The sequence below is a fragment of the Pristis pectinata genome, chromosome 2 (genome assembly GCF_009764475.1).
Source record: "Pristis pectinata isolate sPriPec2 chromosome 2, sPriPec2.1.pri, whole genome shotgun sequence".
NCBI lineage: Eukaryota > Metazoa > Chordata > Chondrichthyes > Rhinopristiformes > Pristidae > Pristis > Pristis pectinata.
Window position 1 is genome coordinate 83,771,938 of NC_067406.1, and position 23,338 is coordinate 83,795,275.

Genomic DNA, 23,338 nt, shown 5'->3' on the forward strand with positions numbered 1-23,338 from the left:
ACTTTCAGTGCCAGCTGTTTGCATGACATAATACTTAGCTCAAAGACAGAAATCCATTCAAAGTTCACTCAGTCAAACCTTAGATGGGTTTGCTTCCTGATAGCAACTGCTCAACCTCTATTATATCTTATGCCTGGAGTGAATTTTCTATTAGGTGTCATGATCAATATTCCAATCCAGATCTTCCTATAATTGTATCAGTGCTTTTATTTAAGAGGGATCTGTAATATCCCTCATGCTGTTCTTACACACGCCTCTATAACTAGATTATCTGTATTCCAGGGTGACCGTGGAAATGATGGGGAATCAGGCCCTATGGGGCCCAGGGTAAGTTGCTTTGTATTTTCCAGTATCCTTTGCTCCATTGTCGTAAATTTCTCATTTGCAAATCTGAATTCACTGATAATGATGTCCTTTCAGGGTCCACCTGGGCAGAAGGGTGAACAAGGTGTAACCGAGATCATCGACTACAATGGTAACATTCATCAAGCACTACAGGTGAGTACAACTGAAGAAAAGCATCTACCCACAGGAACATTTCCAAGAAGCTCTCCATCCCCATCCCTACATACCACAGGGCAACACAGCTTTAAAAATTGCTCAAAACAAGTGATGCCTGACAAACAAGAGGTTCCATGTCACCTGAAAAGCAGCGCAGGCAGGTTTTATGTGAGGCTCCCAGCAAAGAGATTTGACCGCACATGAGACGGCAGCTATAGAGTGGGCCTTTCCTTCATGAGCTTTCCAGCAGGCTGGTTGAGAAGATTGGCAGTAGAGAGAGGGTTGGAGGTGGGGCAGTGTGATGGTGAGGAGGGGGGTGATGGGGTGGTTGTTTGGAAAAGGGATCAAGTCAAGGTCAGTCATGAAGGGATTGAGGTTGCTTGGAGAGGAGATTGGAGACAGGATGAGGTGAATTGGAGGTCAGAGGCTGGGGTTGTTGGGTTGCTCGGCTGGATTAGCATCAACAAGTGCGCTGTAGTTTGGACAAACAACTGATCAGAGCAGAGTATGGGGAAGGACTGTGGATTAGTCAGACAAGCAGGTGGGAATGCTCAAGACATCAGCAGTAAAGTGGGAGCAAGCACGAAGATAGGCACCTAAAGGAAGACTTACCTGGAAGACAGTGGACACTATGGATTCCCAGGCAGTGAACCTGGTAAGATTGGGGGGGGGGGAGGCCTTTTAACTGTGGCAAGGTCCAGCCATTCGGTTAAGACCTGCTTCCGTGTACGTCGACTGCACCATTTGCCTCTTGTGCGTAGAAGGATTTTGTGCAAATTCTTTAAAGGATGAGTTGCACACTCTTTGGCATGACTGCAGAGGTCGCACTACCGCCATGTGCCTGGTGTGCACATCCATAGATAAAACAGAAGGAGTTCCCAGAATGTGCCTCTCAGATACAAAGCATGTATTTAGCAATTGTGTTTTTGATAAACTTTGATCTTGTATTACCCAAAAACATTATGCAGAATTTCAGAATATAACAACTTAGAAGATAAGACAGTACAGCACAGGAACAGGCACTTTGGCCACCAATGTCTGCAACGAACATGATGCTAAATGAAATTTATTCTCTTCTGCCTGTACATAACCCATATCCCTTCATTCCCTGCATATTCATGTGTCTAACAGTCTCTTAAATGCTACTATCGTATCTGCTTCCACCACTTCCCCCGCAGCAGCCACTCCAGCCAGCTGCCACTCTCTGTGTAAAAAACTTGCCCCACACACCTTCTTTAATCTTTCCCCCTCTCATCTTAAATGTATGTCCTTTAGTACTTGACGTTTCTACCCAGGGAAAAAGATCCTCCCTGCCTACCCTCTCTATGTCTCTCATAATCTTATGAACTTCTATCAGGTCTCCCCTTAGCCACCAACGCACCAGAGTTATGTGGTTCAGGGAAGCATAGTTCTTATATCAGACCCTCTGTTCCAGTGTTTAGCCTATATTTTAAATGTCAGAGTGAGGGGTGTCAGTACAGGGAAAGTGAGCATGATCTCATCTTAGGCATTCAATGACAGCATCTGTTAGATCAGGCAGTATGTGATAAGCTCAGTTACACTGCCTTAATAACATTGGCTCGAAATTAGATTATGGAGCCATATGTTTTTGTGCTCAGCTCAACCAACACCAATGTAAAATAAATAGTGAATGAAATTTGGGGGCTTACAGCATGGTTCAGGAGGTCTGTGGTTTCTATTACAGTTTCCAGCTTATGTCTGCTGCATAATGCACAGAGGACATTGGCCATATCCAGTGGCATCCAATGTACATAAGGACAATATTTCTGGGTTTTTGTTTCAGATTGGAGTGGTTCACAACATCCCCAGAGGCCACTTTTTTTCTAGAGCAGGCTTCCAAACCACCTGTGAAGCCTGCTTTTTTGTGACTTAGCCCAGCACTGGGGACCCAACTCAGATAGGTCACTTTAAGTGATCTATCTACCCTTTCTATTGGTTGCCCCATGACACCAGTCCCAAACTAGTAACCCCCAAACACCCATCTATTACTCCGTTTCCCATGAAATGATCATCCAATACCCACCCGCCAGTCAACTAACCAGACCCCCTCCATATCTACCCATCCCCAACCCCCAGATGTCCTCTGATTTCTTTTGCAGTGGGAGAGTATTCAACAGTCAGGCCTCCCTCCTGTTTCATCAATGCCTATTACCTTGGTCCCCAGGTGTTATTCACTGCCATAGCAGCAGGTCTGTGACCAATCTGTTGTTGGTGTGTCACCCCACAACCAATAAAGATGCTTCTGCAGATGTCGTGGAAATTCTGGACATTTTCCTTTCTCCCATTATCAAAAGAGTACTCCCTCCTGCATCAGTGTGGTATTTTCACTCCCCACATCTGCAGTCTTCATGAGGTCTTCAAAGAAATTATCAATTTTTAACCCAATTGGCAGAAAGTCATGGGCTGTTTTATGCGGTCGGTCCACATCTATTAACAAATGAATGAATCAATGGAATTGCTCCTCTTGAGGAGGTGCCTGATTGTCATTGTTCTGCCAGTTACAGTGTCTTCTTTCCAAAATGTCTTGCCACTTTCACCGCCATCCACCTCACTCCTAACTGGGACAAGTGATGGCCAAAGCTGTACATCAGTTGAACCCACTTTGAACTCAAAGGTTCTGGAGCAGATGGCAGTACTCAATCATCCATGACAGTGATGAGGGATTGAGGAATCTCAGCCCTTGTATCTCAGCTTGGATCTCAATTTTATTTCTGGCTCTTCTGTTTGTTTCTTTGTTCTCAGACATTTGTTGACATAAGAACTTTTTGTCTCAGTGTCTTCAAAGCTTTTATTAGATTGATTTAGCTTTAAAGGCAAACTGAGCTCAGAGTACAAATATTAGATTGGGATCATGGAAGACTGCAATCTTCGACTTCTTATTTTCACGTGTCATTATATGGGGCAGGTCTATCTGTACTGGTCTATTTTACTCTCCCTATAACAGCGTTTGCTGAAGAATAGTTTTGTGATTATAAACTCTACTTTGTTTTCCATTGACCTTGAATCCTAGCCATAGATATAGGTACCAGATGTGTTATTAAGGCCAGTTAGTCCTTTTTAGATTGCCTAAAACATTGAAACAGATTATCAAAGCCACATATTAATCAAATAAAATTTTGCAGTTAAGTTATTATGGATACTCCTAAGCCATTGGTTTAAAGGTCTTACATTGTGTTTTCATGTACAGGTACTGTGACAAGTTTAAAGCTCTCTGTCTATCTGTGTGGGCTGCTGCAATGTAATAAGAGTTTAGGCCAAAGTTTATAAGTATATTTTATCCTTGGAAATTAGGTTCAATGATAAGCAAGAGTAATCGAAAATTGCAAGGTTATGAGGAAGTACTGAAAGAAAAATTGTAATGGTGCCCTAGCTGTCTTTCGCCTGTCCAATCCATTAAGTCAGAGAGGAAGGTGGTTACACTCACTTTCTCTGCATGGGCAACAGAGTGGATTGTCCATCTGTTACAGAAAACATCCAACTTCTGTTTCCATTAACTTGAATAGAGTTTGGCATTTTCTGTAATAGAGGGGCCATCTGCTCCACCAATTCAATACTCAGATGATGATGGAGAAAATGCAAAAAAAATGTCTTTTTGGGAAAAAAATCTTTGCAATAAACTGCAGCATACATCTGTAAACTCCTTTACATGGATGCTCTTACATTTCTTTCTCTTTAATTTTGGCATTCAAACAGAGGATCACCACCTTAACTGTCACGGTAATTTGATGGGTTGCTAAGGGCTATTGCATGAGCTATTGTGGCTTGTGGCTGTATTATTGTGAATTCAGGCTTTTGAAACTAATTGTCTGACTTGTTGAGATTTGGATTAGGGATAGTGTTAATTCACTGTGCAGCAAAGAAGATATCTCTCATTCATAACCAGCCATTAATTTAAGCTTCATATAGTTAATATTAGTGAACTGCTCTTTACTCAAATGTTTCATCAGCATTTTAATGAGTTTTACCATAATCATTATGACCCTGTACCCAAAAAGTCTGTTTTGTACTGTTTTGCTTTCATTTTGTAATAAAAGCAAGTTGCACGATCTGTAGAAGGATGCCAATGTAAAAATATTCCAACTTTTTCCATGCAAAAGTAATTCTTTTGTTCTGCATCATCAGGGTCCACCAGGGCCTCAAGGATCTCCAGGAATACCAGGACCAAAGGTAGGAAACACTTCATACTTTTCCGTGATTGAGGGACAACCTTACTCAATAGTAACTGGGGACAGTCTCACTTTAATGATGCGGACTGAAACAATGGTCAGAGCAAAATTTCGTTTCATCCTGTCAATACTAGAAAGCAAATGTTTATTCGTACACACCGATGTGAGAACTATGCAAGTGGGACATTTCCCGCAGTATCCGCGCTAGTCAGGATGCTGCTAATTTTTGAAAAGTTCCATGAAACAATTTGAGGGATTGAAGGCACCTTGCCCAGTGCCTCTGTGATCATGTGCCTCACTGCTTAAATGACTCTTTATTCCAGATAAACTCTATTGCATTGAGTGTTTTGATGATAATAAAAACAAAAAAGAGAAAAATTCCAATGAGTAAGAGATTGGGCAGCAAATGAAGGAGAAGGATATACTAACATTCAGAAGGGATCCATATTCAAAACTGCCATGAAGCCTATGGTGCAGCTCCAATGAACTGTGCCCTGCAGAATGTAGATACAACTTTCAGCATCAGTTTCTAGTTACAATTCATGTATTTCTGTTTTGTAGCATTTGCACGTATTTGCATTTTTCATCAATAATAAAACATTCCAATAATTTGATTCCAATATGTTAAGGATTAGTAGACCTTCTCATCCCAAGAGGTGCTGTTGCAACATTGTGCCCTGAGGACAACATTGGCTGTGGAATTGTTCTGACTTGAAGCTGATAAGACATTGCTATCATAGCAGGACGATTTGAAAATAATGTTTAAGAGCAGGTGCCCAGATTTAAGGAAGAAAAATGTGGCCATTTAAAATGAGCTGTTTTTTTCTTAAGATATCAATATTTATTCAATTTATAGTCAATTGCATTGTGTGGGACTGAGTTTACATCCAGACCAGGCCATTGGAGTAGTGGGTTATTTTTGCTGAAGATAAGAGAAACTTAGTTGAGTTCTTAGAACAATCTTGTATCTTTAATGGAAGCAAAATGATCAAATGTATTAATTTAGACAATCTGCTGTGGTAGGTTGGACTATGAACTCACTACCTCCAGTAGACCACTGACCCCATCACAACACATTAATGTTAAGCTCAGGGTAGATTGGGCTAGATTCAGTTTCTGAACATATGCCTTTGATTTTACGTTAGGATGCCTTCTGCTGCCAATTTGAACGTGGGGCAAAAAAATCTGTCATATTCAGTAGTGATTAGAGAGAATAGGAGTGCATGTGGACTTTCCTCAACATTAAAAGCTTTCTGAAAATAAGGACTAATTAGAGTGACTTACCAGAGGTTTTTTTTGCATCCCTTTTACTGCTACATCACAGGGAGACATGGGGAACCCTGGATCACCTGGAGCCCCGGGAATGCAGGTACTGCAACCATCTTCTGTTTAATGATTTTTAAATAGTTCTTAATACTTGTAATATGCCTTTTAAGAATTCAGTAAGTTGCACCCTTTTCTACACTTACTGTGCTTATTTTCAGGGCCCCAAGGGCTCTAAAGGTGACATCGGTGTTCCAGGAGATAAAGGAAGCATGGGCTTACCTGGATTATCTGTAAGTGCTTTCAATGCAGACAAAGATGTCCGGAAGAAATGTTGCAAATAGCTCACCTACTTTCAGCTGATATGGAATTGTATAAACACCCTGATAATTCACATGGCAAATGCAATGCATGAACCTTAAACCATATTTTGGAACTAGCACCTCCCTGCCTACCTATGTTTACAGAGGGCCAATAATCAAATCACTGCTAAATGTGCAGAAGTCCTGACTGGGGATTTTTAGTAAATGGCAAAAAAAACAGAATATCAGTGGTGAAAAACCTTTATTTGAGTTTGAAAGGTTATAGTCATCTTAATGTAACTGCTGACAATAGGATATCCTTCCCTTTCTTTCTACCCCTCTATGCTACAAGCTAAACCCTGGGTATACTCACAACTTTCTTGAAAGGGCCAATCCAAGTGAAACATGATTTCCAGTGACTGACCAGGTCACCCCTTTCTCTTTGACTCCAGCATTTTTTTTGGCTGAGAAATCTTACTTTTAAGGATAAACTACCCTTTCCCTTCTGGCCTGTCCAAACAGCAGTTCAGCTCTCTTCCCTTTTCCTGTCTAGTAACCATGTCAGCAGATTGATAGAGTTTTTAATGTCACAAAGTCATAACTCTGAATTACTTTTTAGGGGATGAAACACAATTTCAGTAGTTACATTGGGTTATTTCACTTCAATAAGATTTCCAATGAGAATTCTGTTGAAGGCAGTTACACATTCAAAATGGGTTATGTTTTAGCTGGGGAAAATAAAAAGTTTAAAACATCTGAAACATTCCACTGTTGTTGAATCAAACTGTCCCACAGTGACTTGAAAGATATGTATAAATAGACAACTCTGCACATGAGTATTTCTAAAAGCTTATTATGAGAAAACTCAGACACTGAACCACAACCTTACAGCAGTACTGTGAACACTATAGCTCTGTAGACAACCAAAAAACCACAGGAGGCAGAAGGTTAGACATGTGCTTCCTTCTCTCTCTCTCTCTCTCTCTCTCTCTCTCTCTTCCCCCCCCACACACACACACACACACACACACACACACACACACACACACACACACACACACACACACACACACACACACACACACACAGTGTCACAGCTTATATATTCACATGCTACACATTTGGTAAACTGCTGGAATTGTAGAGTACAAACAATCCCTTACTGAGCAGTCACCTGAATACATCTTCCCAGCCCCATTAATTTGGGTATAGTTTGCCATGCTTCAGTATTGCTGCAACACAGACAGAAAATTCCCTGGTTCCAGTTGCCATGTCTGCTAGAATAAGGAGACAATTATCTCTTTTGACTCTACTTCTGTGATGCAGATGGAAATTCATGGTGCAAGTCCATCAGGTGAGGAAGGGATCAAGCTCAGCTGCCGCTTAAAGTTCAACAGCTAAATAAAGATCATTAATTCCGGAACTGCTTCCATAGTGAAGCAGTCAGATTATTAGTGGCAACATCCTCAATGGTATCAAAATTACAAAACATAATGGCGGGACTCAGCTATTCAATCCTTCAAGCCTCCTCCACCATTTTGTTACCAAAGTGATTATTAAATGCTCAGTTATTCAATTTTTTTCCATATTTCCTATTTCTGCAACAAATATCCGTCTTTCTTTTAAGCATCATGGTCCACTTTTTAGTTTGAGCTTCTGATCAATGCAATCATCTGAAGATTATTCTTGTAAATTCAATTTACCTGTGTAGTTCTAATTTTAATACTATGTCCCCATATTTCAGTGCTTCTGAGTTGAGGAAAGAGATGTGCACTTGCTTGTGTTATCATTCCTCTTCATTATTTTTGATGGCTCAGTTAAATCGTCCTTTAATTTCTTAATTTTTGGAGACAAAGCCAAATTTATAGTTTCCCTATTATAGCTATCCCTATCCCAGAAATCATTACAGTGAATCCACTCTGAAACTCATTCCGTTCTAAGGCAGTTGATTCTTTTAAAGTGGCATTTCCAAGGCTGAAGAATATTTGTGCACAACCAATGTAATATTGTTCTAGTTTTAATATTCTGAAATTCTTGTAATAAAACCCAGCATCCCATTAAAATAGCAAAATCAAGGAATATTCCATAATTAAACCAAATTCTGTTCAGGTTTGCTCATAAAGTGGCATGTAATCTCCGAAACAGAAGATTGTACAGTCAAGCTCCATTCAGAATTTAACGTAGACTAACACTTCAGCACAATACTGAAGAAGTGTGTAATTGTTGGAGATTCTGCTCTTTCATGGAGAAACATTAAAAATTGGCCGTACCTTCTTGTTCTAGTGTTTCAGGTGGACATTAACAATTTTGTGTACTATCCACAAAAAGGAAACATTTTCCAACAACAAACTACTTTTGACTAAGCTGAATATTGGGAGTTCAACTGATCAAATTAATTCAGCGTATGTTAACTCACTATTTGGTCTTAACTGTTAATTTTTGTCTCTGCAGGGTATTAATGGAGAAAAGGGAGAAAAGGGTGAGAAAGGAGATCAGGGGATGGCTGGTCCACAAGGTTCTTCTGTAAGTTCTCCAAAATTAGGTATCCTAATCATTGTTTTATATTGTAAACCAGTGCATGTCCCTGATCCACTGCACATTGTCAGGCAGGATACTTTAGCACCAAGGAAAATGGACTTCTTTGGATGTCCTTCTATTTACAATTTAATAACTATTTGGTATTGAGACAGTCTCTTAATACTATTATTACTTCCATACATATCTTGACAACTTAGGAAAGAAGAACAGGATTTTTGGAGGATTGTGTAATTAAAGTAAATATAGTAAATTCCAGTAGCAAAAAAACTGGTACAGTAATCACAACAGTCAATTTAATGTGAGTTTTCTGTCTGTGTTGGTTGTATTTTCCAGTGTGCAGTTGCTGTAGATCAGTCCCCGATCAGTCTGAAGTGATAGTCTGCAGTGTAATAATTAAAATGACTTCAGGTTTTGGCCATAACTGAGAGAAAGAAGCTCAACGTGATGGGCCTTTTTGAAGATGTTTGGGATGAGGAACAGAAACATCTGTTACCATTTTTTCTTCAGATAATCAGCAAATGAGATACAGCAAAAGAAAGCACTCTGTATTATGATGTCCTTCCCTTTTTAAATGCATTAAAAACCAAACATTACAGGGGGCTATAACAGCCTTGCACTCTAGTACAATTTATGTCTTAACCAGTACTCATAGACCAACAGGTACATGGATAGGTAAGGTTTGGAGGGATATGGACCAAACACGGGCAAATGGGACTAGTTTAGCTGGGCATCTTGGTGGGCATGGACCAATTAGGCTGAGGGGCCTATTTCCATGCTGCATTACTCGATGACTCTTGAATTCCTTTGAAATAATGTGGACCCTTCACTCCTTCCAAAGATTTTCTCATCAATACTGTCACAAAGGCTTCCACTGATTGAGTACAGGAAGAGCCCAAGTTTCAAGAGGGTAGGTAACAGTTTTGAATGGCAGTTTGATGAGCGAATCCTCAGACTGTCAGCTGAAGAAGAATCATCAATTGTACTTTTGTTTTTTTTCTCTCTTTCTGTTGGAAGAGTTCTGCAAATAGTTGGAAGTGAGAACTGAGACATGAAAGGTTTGCTTTTTCTCCAGCCAAAGGAAGGTTCCAGGTGGAGGTATGGGCATTCATGTCAGGGATTGATGGTATCTGAAGTGGGTTTGGTGCACTAATGTAGGTAGGTGACAGGCTCTGCTATTTTCCAAATTGCAAGAAAAGTTCATTGAAAACTATTCTAATCATTGCTGTGGCATATAAATTGAGCCAGATTCTTGTTTTTCAGTTGATTTTATCTAATGAGAGTCATTACCAGTCTGCATTCCAGAAGATGGGAAGATTAAAGTCCAGAATACACAATGAAGAACATTAATATTACATCCTCTGGAGCTATGTTATTACTATATAGCCAGGTAGTAGGTGGTTTCCAGATCAAAAAGGCCATAAAGTCTACCTCAGAACCTTCAAAGGTTACGGATCCAAGAGAAAGTCTTGTGTACATCTGAAACTTGTAATTTTCTCAGTTTTTTATAATAAAACTAAAGTAAATCAAGGTCTTTATAAAGAAAATATCTGTGAAAAAATATATTAAAACATGTTTATTTTGTTTTTCGAAGAACATACTTCAACAGAAATCAGAATACGTAGTGTTAATCATTACGAGCTAAGCCTCAGGATTCAATGCCTTGTTGACTTTGGCAGAAACAGGGCAACTCAAATTCAACCTCCAAGGTAAACTTGCTGAAATCTCACCAGCAAATTGACTTGGACATAAAATAAGGCTTGGTTAGGTTTCATGCTTGAATTAAGTTGAAGGCAACACTTAATGAAGAGCAACCAATTTTAATGTGAACAATTCAACACAACTAAATCTGCCAATTACTATTTATGTTGGCAATTGATTAAGAATTACTAAACTATGAGATTTTTAACTCAAGGAAAGATAGAATGATTGCTTTCAGCTGCGTATATAAAATCCTCAGGATGTCATTTGGAAATAAACATTGACTGAAGTAAATATTCCCATAGGTGGAATCAAATGTTACAGGAGTGAATGGGTTACATAAGGAAGAGATGTTTTATTAAATTTCCCCTTTTATGAATATTTAAAACTGAGGGTCCACATTTACTGTTGCTACTTTCATTATATTATCCCCCAGTGTCTCTAAATACCCTCTAAGCATAATTGCCCTAATTTCCTTAGGGAAATTACTACTTGTAGATGATCTGTGGAGAAACCAGAAAGACTCTTGTGTTTCCACTTCAAAGGCCAGTCATTTTTCAGTGTCAGTTCTGCTTGCCAAACTTTGATTCCAATTTACCTGAGCTAGCTCTGTATTCATCCTTTTGAAATAGGCCTTTTCCAATTGACTATTTTTACCTTGGAGTGGTCTATATCCCTTGCCATAATAATTCTAAACCTTGTCCAAGAGGAAAAACAACATCTAATAGGTGGGAGCCATCTAAAAGTGAAATAGTAAGAGTTCAGATTCAGTATGTCCCTGTAAGGATAAGAAGCAAAGATGGTAAGATTAGGGAACCTTGGTTAACAAAGGAAATTGATGGTTTGATTAGGAAGAAGAAGGAAGTGTATTTCAGGTTTTGGAATTCTTATCAATTGAGTCCTTTGAGATTTGCAGAGGATATAGGAGAGATCTTAAGAGGGCAAAAAAGGAACACAAAATGGCCCTGGCCAACAGAATTAAAGAGAATTCCAAAACCTTCTATAAATATATTAGAAGCAAGCATGTAACTAGGGAAAGAGTAGGTCCCCTCAGGGACCAAAAAGGAAGTCGTTGAGTGGAGCCAGGGAATATGTGTGCTGCTCTGCTCTTCACCAGGGAGAAGGATGGGGAGGTGTACACTGATAGTCTGGAAAATGTGTGCGTCTGGAAAGAGGAAATGTTAGAAATATTGATGCACATTAAGGTGCACAGATCCCCGGAGCCTAATGAAATCTATCCGAGGATGTTATGGGAAACAAGGAAGGAGATTGCTAGGGCTCTGACAGATAAGAAGATGTAATATAAACTGAAGGGCACAATTCTAAAGTGGATGCAGGAACAGAGGGATCTGACAGTATATGCACACAGTTTGTTGAAAATGGTAGGACAGTGTAAAAGCAAATGGGATCCTCAGCTTTATAGGAAGAGGCATAGAGACAAGAAAAAGAAAGTTATGATGAATGTTTATACATTTCTGATTCTGCCACAATTGGCATATTGTTAACTCTAGCTTATATTGCCTCTTCTTATTCTTCCTGCACTTCACATTTCTCAGCATTAAATTTCATCTGCCACCAGTCTGTACCAGCCTGTCCATATCTCCACCACGTCTATCACTATCCTACTCATTTCTCCTCCGAGCTTTGTGTCATCTGCAGATTTGGAAATGTACAACCCTTATCCTGACCACAACCAGTTGGAATATGCTTGAATTCCCTTTTATATGCACTGCTCATCTTTTCTCATAATGTTGAAGCTTGGCTTCTCTGAAAACTTCGCAGCTAGTATTTTATGTCAACCCTCCACAATCTGTTCTGAGTGCTGCCATCTTTGATCTGCAGCACTGAAAACCCATCTTTCCTGTCCTCCCGGTTCATCTCTACGACTCTAGAAACCAGCTTCAGAATCTCTCTTATGATTTTTAAACGGCCCCATTCACCCTATCCCCCTCAGTGATCTTCTTCAGGCCTAACCCTTGCACTTACTGTAGGACCAACATTGAACCTTGCTTCCATCATGTCCTCTTGTTTCATCAAGGGTAAATGATTAATCTTTAGCTGCCATATCCTGCTATCTGAACTCCCTCCCAAGATCACTGAACCTAACCTCTATTCCTTTTTCAAAAACCTGCTTTCTCTTCGAATGCTTTTTGACCCACCCTTAATTCCCTTGTAAGTGTCCCTTAAAGTTGTCCGTTGCATTCTCCACTCAGTAAGGCACATTGGGACATGTTGTTGCACAAGAAGCATGATATAAAAGTCAGAAAACACTAGAGGTACTCGGTGGGTCTCTGGAGAGAGAAATAGTTAACATTTCAGATCAATGACCTTTCATCAGATGAAAGCTCTGATAATAGATTATTGGCCTGAAACATTAACTGTTTTCTTCACTACAGATGCTGCCTGACCTGCTGCCTCCAGCATCTTGTTTTTATTTTCAGATTTCCAGCAACTGCGGTTTTATTTTTGCTTTTCAGTTACATCTAACTGGAAGTTGTTTTTATATTGTTCTTGGATAATAACAAAACACGCATCATCTAAATCATACAGTTAGCCATGTGAGATTTAAGCTCTTATAGACAGGCTGATCAATGCTTTACATGATCCGTTATCTATTTGTACAGATTGCAGGACCCCCAGGACCCACTGGTTCACAAGGCCCACCAGGTCCAATGGTAAGTCAGAGTTACTGTTTTGAGAGTCTCATGTTCCATTCCTTTTGATGATAGGCCTGAGAGAGCCTTTAAAAACTGCATGCCATCTGAGGTTGTTCTCAGAGCTGGGAACTTTACCTCTTTGATTAAGTAGAATCTTGCAGTTACCACATCAATGTTTGAAAAGCTCACAAATCCCAGGAGTTACTTGGACTGGAAAGAAATCATTCCTGGATTTTCTGATGCACATCTGTAATTCCAAATTGCCTATTTTCCAGAGTATAATTGCAGCAAAATACACAAAGGCAATTATATTGAGGCATGACAAGTAGGTAACAGCTGTTTTAGCAACTGGAAGACCAATGTATTCAAACTTCACTCTAGACCTGGCCTAGAGACTGATCAAAGGTTCAGAATCAGCAACATAATGGTATTATTCCTTCTATAAAATAAAGGCTGAGTTGTTGTTAAATATGCCTATTATACTGTTCATAGGCAGCTGGGATCAAGCAAGTCCATTAAGGAGTTTGAGGGACATGGGAGTACCCTTAAGAGGGAAATTAGGAGGGCAAAAAGAGACCATGACATATAAGGTAAAGGAAAATCCTAAAAGATTCTATAAGTATATTAAGAGTAAAAGGATAGCTGGAGAGAGAGTAGGTCCTCTTAAGGATCAGTGTGGTAATCTATGTGAGGAGCCACAGGAAATGGGGTAAGTCTTAAATGAATACTTCTTATCTGTATTTTCCATGGAAATGGACATGGAAGCTAGTGAGTTCAGGGGAGGGAACAGGGATATCCTGAAATATATCAACTTTCCAAAGGGAAAGTTATTGGAGGTCTTGAAACATGTAAAGGTGGATAGATCCCTGGGGCCTGACCAAGTGCATACTAGGATGTTATGGGAAGCAAGGGAAGAGATTATGGGGCCCCGGCAGAGACTTTTGTATCTTGATTAACCACAGGTGAGGTCAAAGAAGACTGGGGGACAGCTAATATTGTGCCTTTATTTAAGAAGGGCAGCAGGGATAAGCCAGGGAACTACAGGTCGGTGAACCTTACATCAGTGGTGAGAAAGTTATCGGAAGGGATTCTGAGGGACAGGATTTATTTGCATTTGGAAAGCCAAGGACTGATTAGGGATAGTCAGCATGGTTTTTTCATGGGTGATTGTACCTCACAAATTTGACTGAGTTTTTTGACGAAGTAACCAAGAGGATTGACGAAGGCAAGGCAGTAGACACTGTCTACATTAGCAAGGCCTTTGAAAAGGTCCCGCATGGTAGGCTGGTCTGGAAGGTCAGACACCATGAGCCGGCCAGTTGGATACAAAATTGACTTGGTGGTAGTAGAGGGCTGTTTTTCAGATTGGACACCTGTGACCCAGTGGTGCGCTGCAGGGATCGGTGCTGGATCCTCTGTTGTCTGGCATACACAGTAATGATTTGGATGAGAATGTTGATGGCATGAGTGGTCAGTGAAGAAGGTTGTCTAAAGTTACAACAGGATATTGATCAACTGGGAGAGTGGGCAAGGGAACAGCCGATGGAACAGCAGATTGAATCAAACTCAGACAAGTGTAAAGTGTTACACTTTGGGAAGTTAAACCACGGCAGGATGTACACAGTGGATCAGGCATGGTTTTGCATCCTGAGATATATCGAATGGACTTAGGTTTTATGAAAGTTGTGGGTTAGAATATGTTGAAAGCATAGTCCCTGGCCTTCAGGTTCAAAATAGATAAAGAAAATAGGAACTAAAAATTAACCAATTCTATTGGGTGTAATATCACAATTTATTTGTGAATACATGGCATTTGTAATTTTGTTTGAACTAAACATGTTTGCACAGTCTTCATAACAGACAGTTCCACAGATTACAACCAGGAATGTGGCCTGTTCTTCTGTTGTTTCCCACAGCAGCAAGCGCTTTTATTGTCTAATGAGTCAACTCCCTTGTTTTGAGAGATTTTGAACAGTTTGTGTGTTATATATAGTGGACTGATCTAGCTCAGATTAATTAGATGAAATAAGAAGGCAGGTCAATAGCAGACTTAATTGTGGGAGATTTTGAAGCAAGCTGCAGGGCAAGAATTAAATGCATTTCAACCATGAGTAAAGTGATCCATCAAAGACTATTTTCTATGGGAATACAGAGCCAAGAGCAAACAGCAAGGTTTAAAAAATAGTTTACAATGAACATAGTGCAGACCGTATGGAAGAAATTGAAAAATATAAGTATTGAAGCAAAACTAGAGATTGAAAGGCCGAGAGAGAGCTTGTCACTATGAGGAATAGTGATGGGATAGGTGTGGTGTGTAACCCAGGAATTTATGGGAAACACCTCTTATTTTCTGTAAAGTACATTACATTGACCTCAGTAAAAGAGGCATGGTGTTGAGGATTATCTACCTTTGATACTAAATTAGGTGGTATTACAACCTGGGAAGAAGAATTAAGGAAATGCGCGGAAGGATATAGTCAGTTTCGTGGAACGGATAGGAGGGAAATCCAGCCGATCAGAGAATGGTGAGAAATAGTAGCTCTAGAAAGTGAAAGAGACCTGAAACAGAAAGAACCTTAAGAAAATGTGTGAACATCATCTTCTGAGGGTACAATTGCACTGCAGAAAAGATCTTGCGTAGAGCAGATAGCATTCTGGATTTCACACACAGTGTTTTGGGATTTCTGATAATCTTGGTGGAAAAGAAGAAAGGAAAAAATAGGTGTCTTGGTGTAAAATATGTTTAGAAATACTACCATAGAGATGAACTTAGTTCTCTGGGAGTTTAATTCACAGAACACATGTCTGGGAGATTTGGATTAGAATTCAGATAGGGTGCTCAAACCTGCATGTGCTGACAGAGAATGATGGTTTAACATTCTAGTGACTGTTCTAATTCACTACTTCATCAACAGCCCCAGCCAGCTGAACACAGCAAGAAGCATTGTCAAGTTAGGCTGCTGGGTTCTGTTTTTGGGTGACAGCTAGTCAGATAAATTGAGAGCTAACACTGCGGTCAGTCAGAAGAGAGAGAAAACAGCAGACTAGGGAGAGGGGAGGGGGTTCTGCTCAGTGTAAGGTCGAAAGTACAGGGGTTCAGTTATTTTATAGCCGGTGTTTGTGCAGAGGGGTCCCTCAATTTTGTGGAATAATGTGGTGACTTCATTAGTTTCCTCATGAACAGGGAGCAAAGTGAATGGAATAATTGGTGTTGATTTGAACGTTTGGTTGATGGGTGGAGTGTGCAGGGGGACTGCTGGGAATGAAGAGACATGAAGCCATTTGCAGGTGCAGCTGGCAAGCTGCTGGATGCCAGACAAGAATCTCAGGCCTGGATTCAGGCCTGCTTCTCCAGGGTCCACAGATATAATTTTTAGGGAGGCTTTCTGCTGTTGTACTGCTGGTAAAACAGGCTTGGAAAGCATAACGTGTCATTCCAACCAGCAAGTTAATATCATTATCTCTGATGTAACCCAGGGATTTATCCTTTTCTCATCTACATATTTAAAAGGCAATTGGACAAATATTTGAAGAGAAATAAAAAAACTGAAGAAAGGTTATGGTTTTGAAGGAGATAGCCACTGGTGTTGGGAAAGCATGAAGACACTGAGCTTCTTGGCCTTTATTACTTTAGCACATGAGAATTACTGTGCAAACTCATGGTGAGATACTGACTCATTTTCTTTCATCTTCTTTCTGTTCCAACAGGGACCACATGGCCTTCCAGGACCTAAGGTAAATCATCAACAAAGTCTAAGGAGATCTAGTAAACTGAAAAGTAATGATGTCTTAAATTTGTCTCCATGCTCTTTGTTAAAATTAGCTATGCATGCTATGTGTCACTTATTTGACTAATGAATGTTGATTTTATGTTGTAACATCTTTAAACCTGTAAGTTCTGGCTGCAGAGCAAGTGTTTCCTATACATTTTACCAAATTTTATAAGAACCTTTTTAAGAATGACCTGAGATATTATGATACAAGGTCAAGGTTAGGGTTCTAATTTTAATTGATCAGTTATCAGCAGAGCTTTTGTTGCTTTTCGTGGAGTGGAGAAGGATTTGTGCACCAAACCCCACACAGCCAAGGCTAACACATTTCATACCAGTATTGCAGAAATGGAGATTTCTATGAAGTTCAGCAGAACCTATGCTTCACAAAATCATGTGGGCTCCAGGCAAAATTTGCATCCTGTGAATATCATAAAATCTTATTAATAAGATTGGCCTACACGTCATGTTAAAAGATCAACCACTCATTTCTGGGATCTAGAGCTGCAGTTCAGGCAGTTAATTAAAGTCTACTTACATTCTGAGAACCAACTGGTAATGATCCCCACATAGTCAAAAAGAGTTTTTTCAGTTTTATTGTGGTTCCCCCAATAATTATGAATGTAAGATATAAAACTATCCTCAGTCCTGTATAACAGGCATCATTGTCACTAAATGAGGCAAGATCATATGGATCCAAATCAAGTGTTGTAAAGAGTCACTTGTGTCATGTTAGTGTGGGGAGAGCTCTGCATTGCATCAGGCACAAGCATTCTCTGAGAACACTCTGTATTGTCACTGAATGCAAAACAGAAAATTAAAATCTGTTTCATCACAACTTTCAGTTCTTCCAGTACAACACCTCTAAACACAAAAGGCTTTCCTACTTATATTACTGTAAGAGCTGATGAACTTATGGGTTTAAAGTGATCACCACACAAAAGGTATTACTGAAGATTTCTGAGCATCTGTCAGTGTGTTATTTCACCAGCCATGCACCAGGATCAGCACACAGAACAGTGTTACTAAGAATTATGTCATTTGTAAATGGTAGAACAACAGAACAATGCTTAAGGGTTTTACCTTCTTGTATATTAATGCTTTGTTAGCAAGGATTCTTTTCACAGTAATACACAAGTGTGCAGTTCTCTGAGTGACAAAAAACCCTCTTATTGCTTTAAAACTGGTTTCTGTAGATTATGGGTTCTGAGCCTATAATCAGCCTGATCACTGTGTTACAAATCCTCTACAAAATGTTACATTAATATATTCCCAAATCAATTAAATTTTGGTAATTGTGTAAACAGCTCTAATAGAATAAATAAAGAGAGGCTTGGTAGGAAGCTTGATAACCAGAAGACAAATTCCTAAAACCATTAGCAAAAGAATCAGAAGGAGATGAGTTTGTTTTTAACACAGCAAATTGTTGTGATTTAGAATCACTGCCTGAAAAGATTCAATAATAGCTTCAAAAAGCATTTGGACATATACTGGATATAGCTAATTTGGTATACGTAAGAACGTGGGATTGGAACTAAATAAATTGATCTTTCAAAATGCTCAACATTCGCAATGGGCCAAATGGACTTTCTCTGCCATTGCGTGACGGGGATCCTGATTATGGCTGTTGCTTTTACCCCTTATCTGGGTCCACCATCCACAGAGCAAAATAATTGTGGTATTATCAAACAGACTGATCAGCAATGCACCAGGCATCGGATCAGCTCTGCCTTGGAAAGTGCACCTCACTAAAGTCTGGCAAAGTTGACGTAGAGGTCCCATTGACAGGCTGAATTATAGCCTGATGTGGTTATACTCTGAGGTCTAGATCTATCAGCCACTGTACTAGACTCCTCTATTATCATTTCAATCTCAGCAGCCAGATCCACTAGCTGTAACAGTATTGTGGTATACCTGAGACTCTTCAAACTTGACTCAAGATCCTATCATGTTCAACAGTTTTACTAAAACAAATAAACCTTCATTAATTATTGGCTTCCCGTCAAGCCCTCAATCCTCACCTCTTCTCCCCTAATCCACCGTCCAAGTTCTTTCACACCATGTTGAATACTTCTGCAACACTGACATTTAGCTCGAGACATCAATGTCGACCCAAAGGAATGCTCAACAGGCTGAGTTGTGATTGACATGATTTCCAAATGAGTTCTGGGCCCTATGCTGAGGGAACCAATACAGTGAAATATCTGACTTGGTCTTATCCCTACCCACTCATATCTGTCCATGACCAAAGCGGCAGGAGTGGTTGTCATTGTGAAGAAGTTCATCTTCAAAGAGAGGACAGGCTCCAATATGTCATACATTATCAGAGCTAACATTCCAAAACTAGGCATCTGTGTGGCACTGTGAGTGGTCAGAAACAGATGCCATAAAATCTGTAATCTCAAGGTCTGATTCATCCTTCACTCCTCAATCAGTGTCAGGCTGGTAAACCAGCCCTCATTTACTGAGAGTGTAAGAGGTGATGTCAAAACTTGTTCCAAGCACGTATTTGAATGAGGCATCAAGCTACTGAAGTTACAATGCAGAGACACCAGCAGGCAAAGCATTAACGGCATCAGATTATAGACCAGGCCAAGTGACCTATAGCCAGTCACTTACAGCCAATTGATCAATGGCATTCCTTCTGTCATAAAATTAGAAGTGGGGTAGTTCACACACTATCCAGTTCATAGTGCAGTAATGTCACATGTATCCCTAAAAATGAAATAATATTTTTAAAAAAACAAGCTTTCCCTTTAGGTGCTCCTTAGTTGCAATATTGAACAATAATGACTTTAATGTGACAGTTTTCTCTATCTGTTTATATTAAGTTTGTTAAAAGCTCTTCTAATACAGGAAACTGAAAAATCTTAAATGAATGCATTAAACTTTAATTTCCTATATTGCCAACAGTAAACTTTATACTGTAGCACCCAACCTCCAAGGCTGAGGGGAAAATAACAGCACACATTCAGGAAGCTGACATAAGAAAATCTACTTAAGAACCAGAAGTATGGATGTCTGAGTTATTTCGTCAGGAAGGAACATAATGCTGTCCTGTAATTCTCAGGTGCAATCAATATGGATATTCAAAGTGTCTACACTGAAAGATGTGTGATCCTCTTGGAGATCTTTTCCTGCTTAGTTTAACAGAAAAGGGAGAAAATGTAATTTGTCTCCAATATAGAATGAATGTCAGTAATGCTAACGTACTACAGAAGGATTGCAAAAAGCATTGATCATTATGGGGGAAATAATACTTTGATGGATGCACAGGTATTTGCAGTAGCTTTTTGTGATTAATTTAAATGCATTTCTGTCCCAGCTTCAAAGTAGCCAAAAAAAGGTGGACTTTACTTTTACATTTAGGGTGAACCAGGGTTGAATGGTGTTAAAGGAGGGAAGGGTGAACCAGGTCAAAAAGGTGACAGAGGACCCCTTGGTCTCCCAGTAAGTAGATAACATTTAATACAGCTTACATCGTAAGAGTGCCAACATCTCTGGTTTACTCTGAGTAATACTGGAGAACAGATGCACAGTGCTGGAGCAGAAACAAATCACTAACTCAGTGTCACCCAGTTACATTGTGCGCTGTCTTATTAGATGCATTAACTGTTTTAATTACAAAATAGTCATTTTTACAAATCACTCCCGCAGTATGTAGATGATAGTTCTAAAAGATTAACAGTCATTATTGTCATTGTACGTACATTATGTCCCGTCTTGTGATGTCTTGTTTAGGTTTATCTTTTTTAGTGCATTTTCTTCACTTAAACTGTTCAGAAGCACTTTGGGGACATTTCACGAACTGTGCAAATGCGTTATATTTAACTTATTTTAAGAAAATTTAGGGTGTATTTACAACTTTTTGCTAATCTTCATGGAAAGGCCATGGTGAATACATAGCAAGAATCCCCTTTTATACTCATGGTAAACACTTTCACAGCCATTAGTACATGAAGGAAAATATTAACAATTGTCTTGTAATAAGTGGCAGGCAAGATTTAGTTCATTTTTCCCCACCATTGTATTCAAATGGAAAAGACAAATGTAAGCAGTCTTTGCCAGTGTAATCATTTTCACTTAAACTCATTGCCAAGATTTCAGCCCCCATCAGTGGCCATTTAGTAAGGGTGCATCGTGGTGCAGAGGTGCAGCAGTTAGGGAGCAACAGGGCAGATTTTGTGTTGAATTTTAATCGGGTGGATTCAATTTATGTGATAGCCATCCAAGGTTGCTAATATGGGACTGTGATCATAGGTCCTCCTTATAATGTATTCAGCCAGATGGCGGTGCAGAATATGTAATTCTAATAGACAAATACCAATCTGGAAGCAGGAAATTGAGTAGGATGACTGAACGTGGAAGTCTACACAACTACATTCTAAAGGGGAGGATGCTAGAATCAGGAATAACGTGAAGCAGGATGTGGGGTAGTGGACAACACGTTTGCAGAGCCGATAGCAACTGTGTTAAATTCAAATTACTTTACCTTGCAATACCCACAAGCAACTGCCACAGAAATGACTTTCAAAGTTTATCCAACTATCCTCTGACATTTGCTGGAAATGTCTGTCTTCATCCATCCAGTGCCCCTGGCTGGAGCACAGGAGTGGAAACTGGCAGAGGGTACTGGGCAAAGGCAACAGAAGTCTTCGTGATCTCAGCTGCATCATCAGACCCAACCTGGTTGTGGATGTAAACCTGCCACACACACACATCCTCTCTCTTCCCCCATGTCCAAAGAGAGCCCTGGTGTTCCGAATAGATGAACAGTGACTCAGCCGAACATCAATATTGCTGCAATGTCAATCTCGTTGCCAGCAGGAGTTTGATAACGAGGACATTAGATCAATAATTCTGCCCGGTTGTAATATTTAGTGACTCTTAACAGTTTATACTTGTAAATACTCCACTATATCCTGTGTTCCAGCACTAGCCACGCCTCTAGTCAGGCCATCCAGTACTGTTCAAAACTGGATCCTTCCTAACAACATGGAGAATTACCTGGGACATCCACAAAAAAAAAGCAGAACAAATCCAATTTAGATGATTGCTACCTCATCATTCTATTGTCAATATGTTGTCCAAAAAAAATTCCACCAACCAATATGCTAATTGAAGGTCAATTTAGGTTTCACCAGGACTACCGAGCTCTAAACTGTGGTAGATCTTTGGCATAAATACATCATTTATCAGCCCAGGTCCTAATGTTAACCAGATCTTGCTGCTTGTTGGCATAAACTGTTTCATTCTCTGAGAAGTTGTGAATAAAAACTGAGCAGTTATCAGTGATAAGCCAACCTCTAAGTCCGCTAAAATACTTGTGCTAAAAGTATAGCCATGGAGTTTCAATACGACTAGGTGGGAGTGACTGTTCCTGTCTTCAAGGCAGAATTTGATCAAGTGAGCCTTAGTAAAAGCTGAAGGCAATGGGAATTAAGAGGGAATCTCTCCATTGGCTGGAGTCAAGCCTCACACAAAATGGGTTAGGGTAGGATTAGCATAGGGTGGTTGGTGGTTGGTGTATTCAGTGTTTCTGCGCTGTTTCTCTCTGTAACTCTAAAACATACATGGGAAGTTTCCCATATTTGTCAATAGTTGCCAGCGTTGTGGCTCTGCGGAACACTGTGGGAGCACCTTCACTACAGGTTGCTACATAAAGATTTTTATGTAAAACAAGGGCTCATGGAGTTGGCATGTGTAGATACCTGGTTAAAGAACAGAAAACAGAGTAGGAATGAGTGGATCTATTTATGCACAGCAGTCTGTCTTTTGTCAGTGCCGTGGGGATCAATACTTCCCCTTATTCAACTGTATTACTAATGCAGTTGAAAAGGTTGTATCCAAGTTTGTTGATGGTATGAAGCTAGAAGGGAAAGTGAGCTATGAAGAGGATTGGTAAAGTCTACAAAGGGATCCAGACAGCTTAAGCAAGTGACTAAGAGGTGGTAGATGGAGTGTTATGAGAGAAAAGGTACACTAATTCATTTCACTAGGGGAAATAGAAAACCAAAATATGTTTTAAATGGTAAGAAACTAGTGGGCATTTGTCTGCAGTGGGATTTTGCTTTCCTGCTTCATGAACATCAGAGTTAACATTTAGATAGAGCAAGCAATTCAGAAGGCAAATAATATGTTGGCCTTTACTGCAAGGAGCTGCAGTACAACTGTACAGAACTCTGTCCTAAAGTAATATGCACAGTTTTGATCTCAATACCTAAAGAATAATATATTTCCCTTGGAGATGGACCAATCGTCTAACCATACCAACCCATAAGCCCTTATTTTATGTAACACTCTTCATGTAGCAACCTGCAGTAAGGGATTTACCCTATGAAGAGAAATCAAGTAATATTATCCTATAGTTTATAGATTTTAAAAAGAGAAAATTATCTCATTGAAATATGCAGAATTCTGCA

At 39.7% G+C, this 23,338-nt stretch overlaps 1 protein-coding gene across 1 annotated transcript in view; it reads left to right on the forward strand.

Moving 5' to 3' along the window:
* Positions 1-23,338, forward strand: part of LOC127584027 (collagen alpha-1(XXV) chain) — a 153,603-nt gene that overhangs the window by 94,341 nt on the left and 35,924 nt on the right. Inside the window, exons 18-27 of the mRNA XM_052040547.1 lie at positions 283-327; positions 421-498; positions 4,216-4,239; positions 4,645-4,689; positions 6,013-6,057; positions 6,173-6,244; positions 8,705-8,776; positions 13,114-13,164; positions 16,855-16,881; positions 20,286-20,366. Of these exons, the coding sequence (XP_051896507.1) occupies positions 283-327; positions 421-498; positions 4,216-4,239; positions 4,645-4,689; positions 6,013-6,057; positions 6,173-6,244; positions 8,705-8,776; positions 13,114-13,164; positions 16,855-16,881; positions 20,286-20,366 (540 nt within the window). The remainder of the gene's footprint in view (positions 1-282; positions 328-420; positions 499-4,215; positions 4,240-4,644; positions 4,690-6,012; positions 6,058-6,172; positions 6,245-8,704; positions 8,777-13,113; positions 13,165-16,854; positions 16,882-20,285; positions 20,367-23,338) is intronic.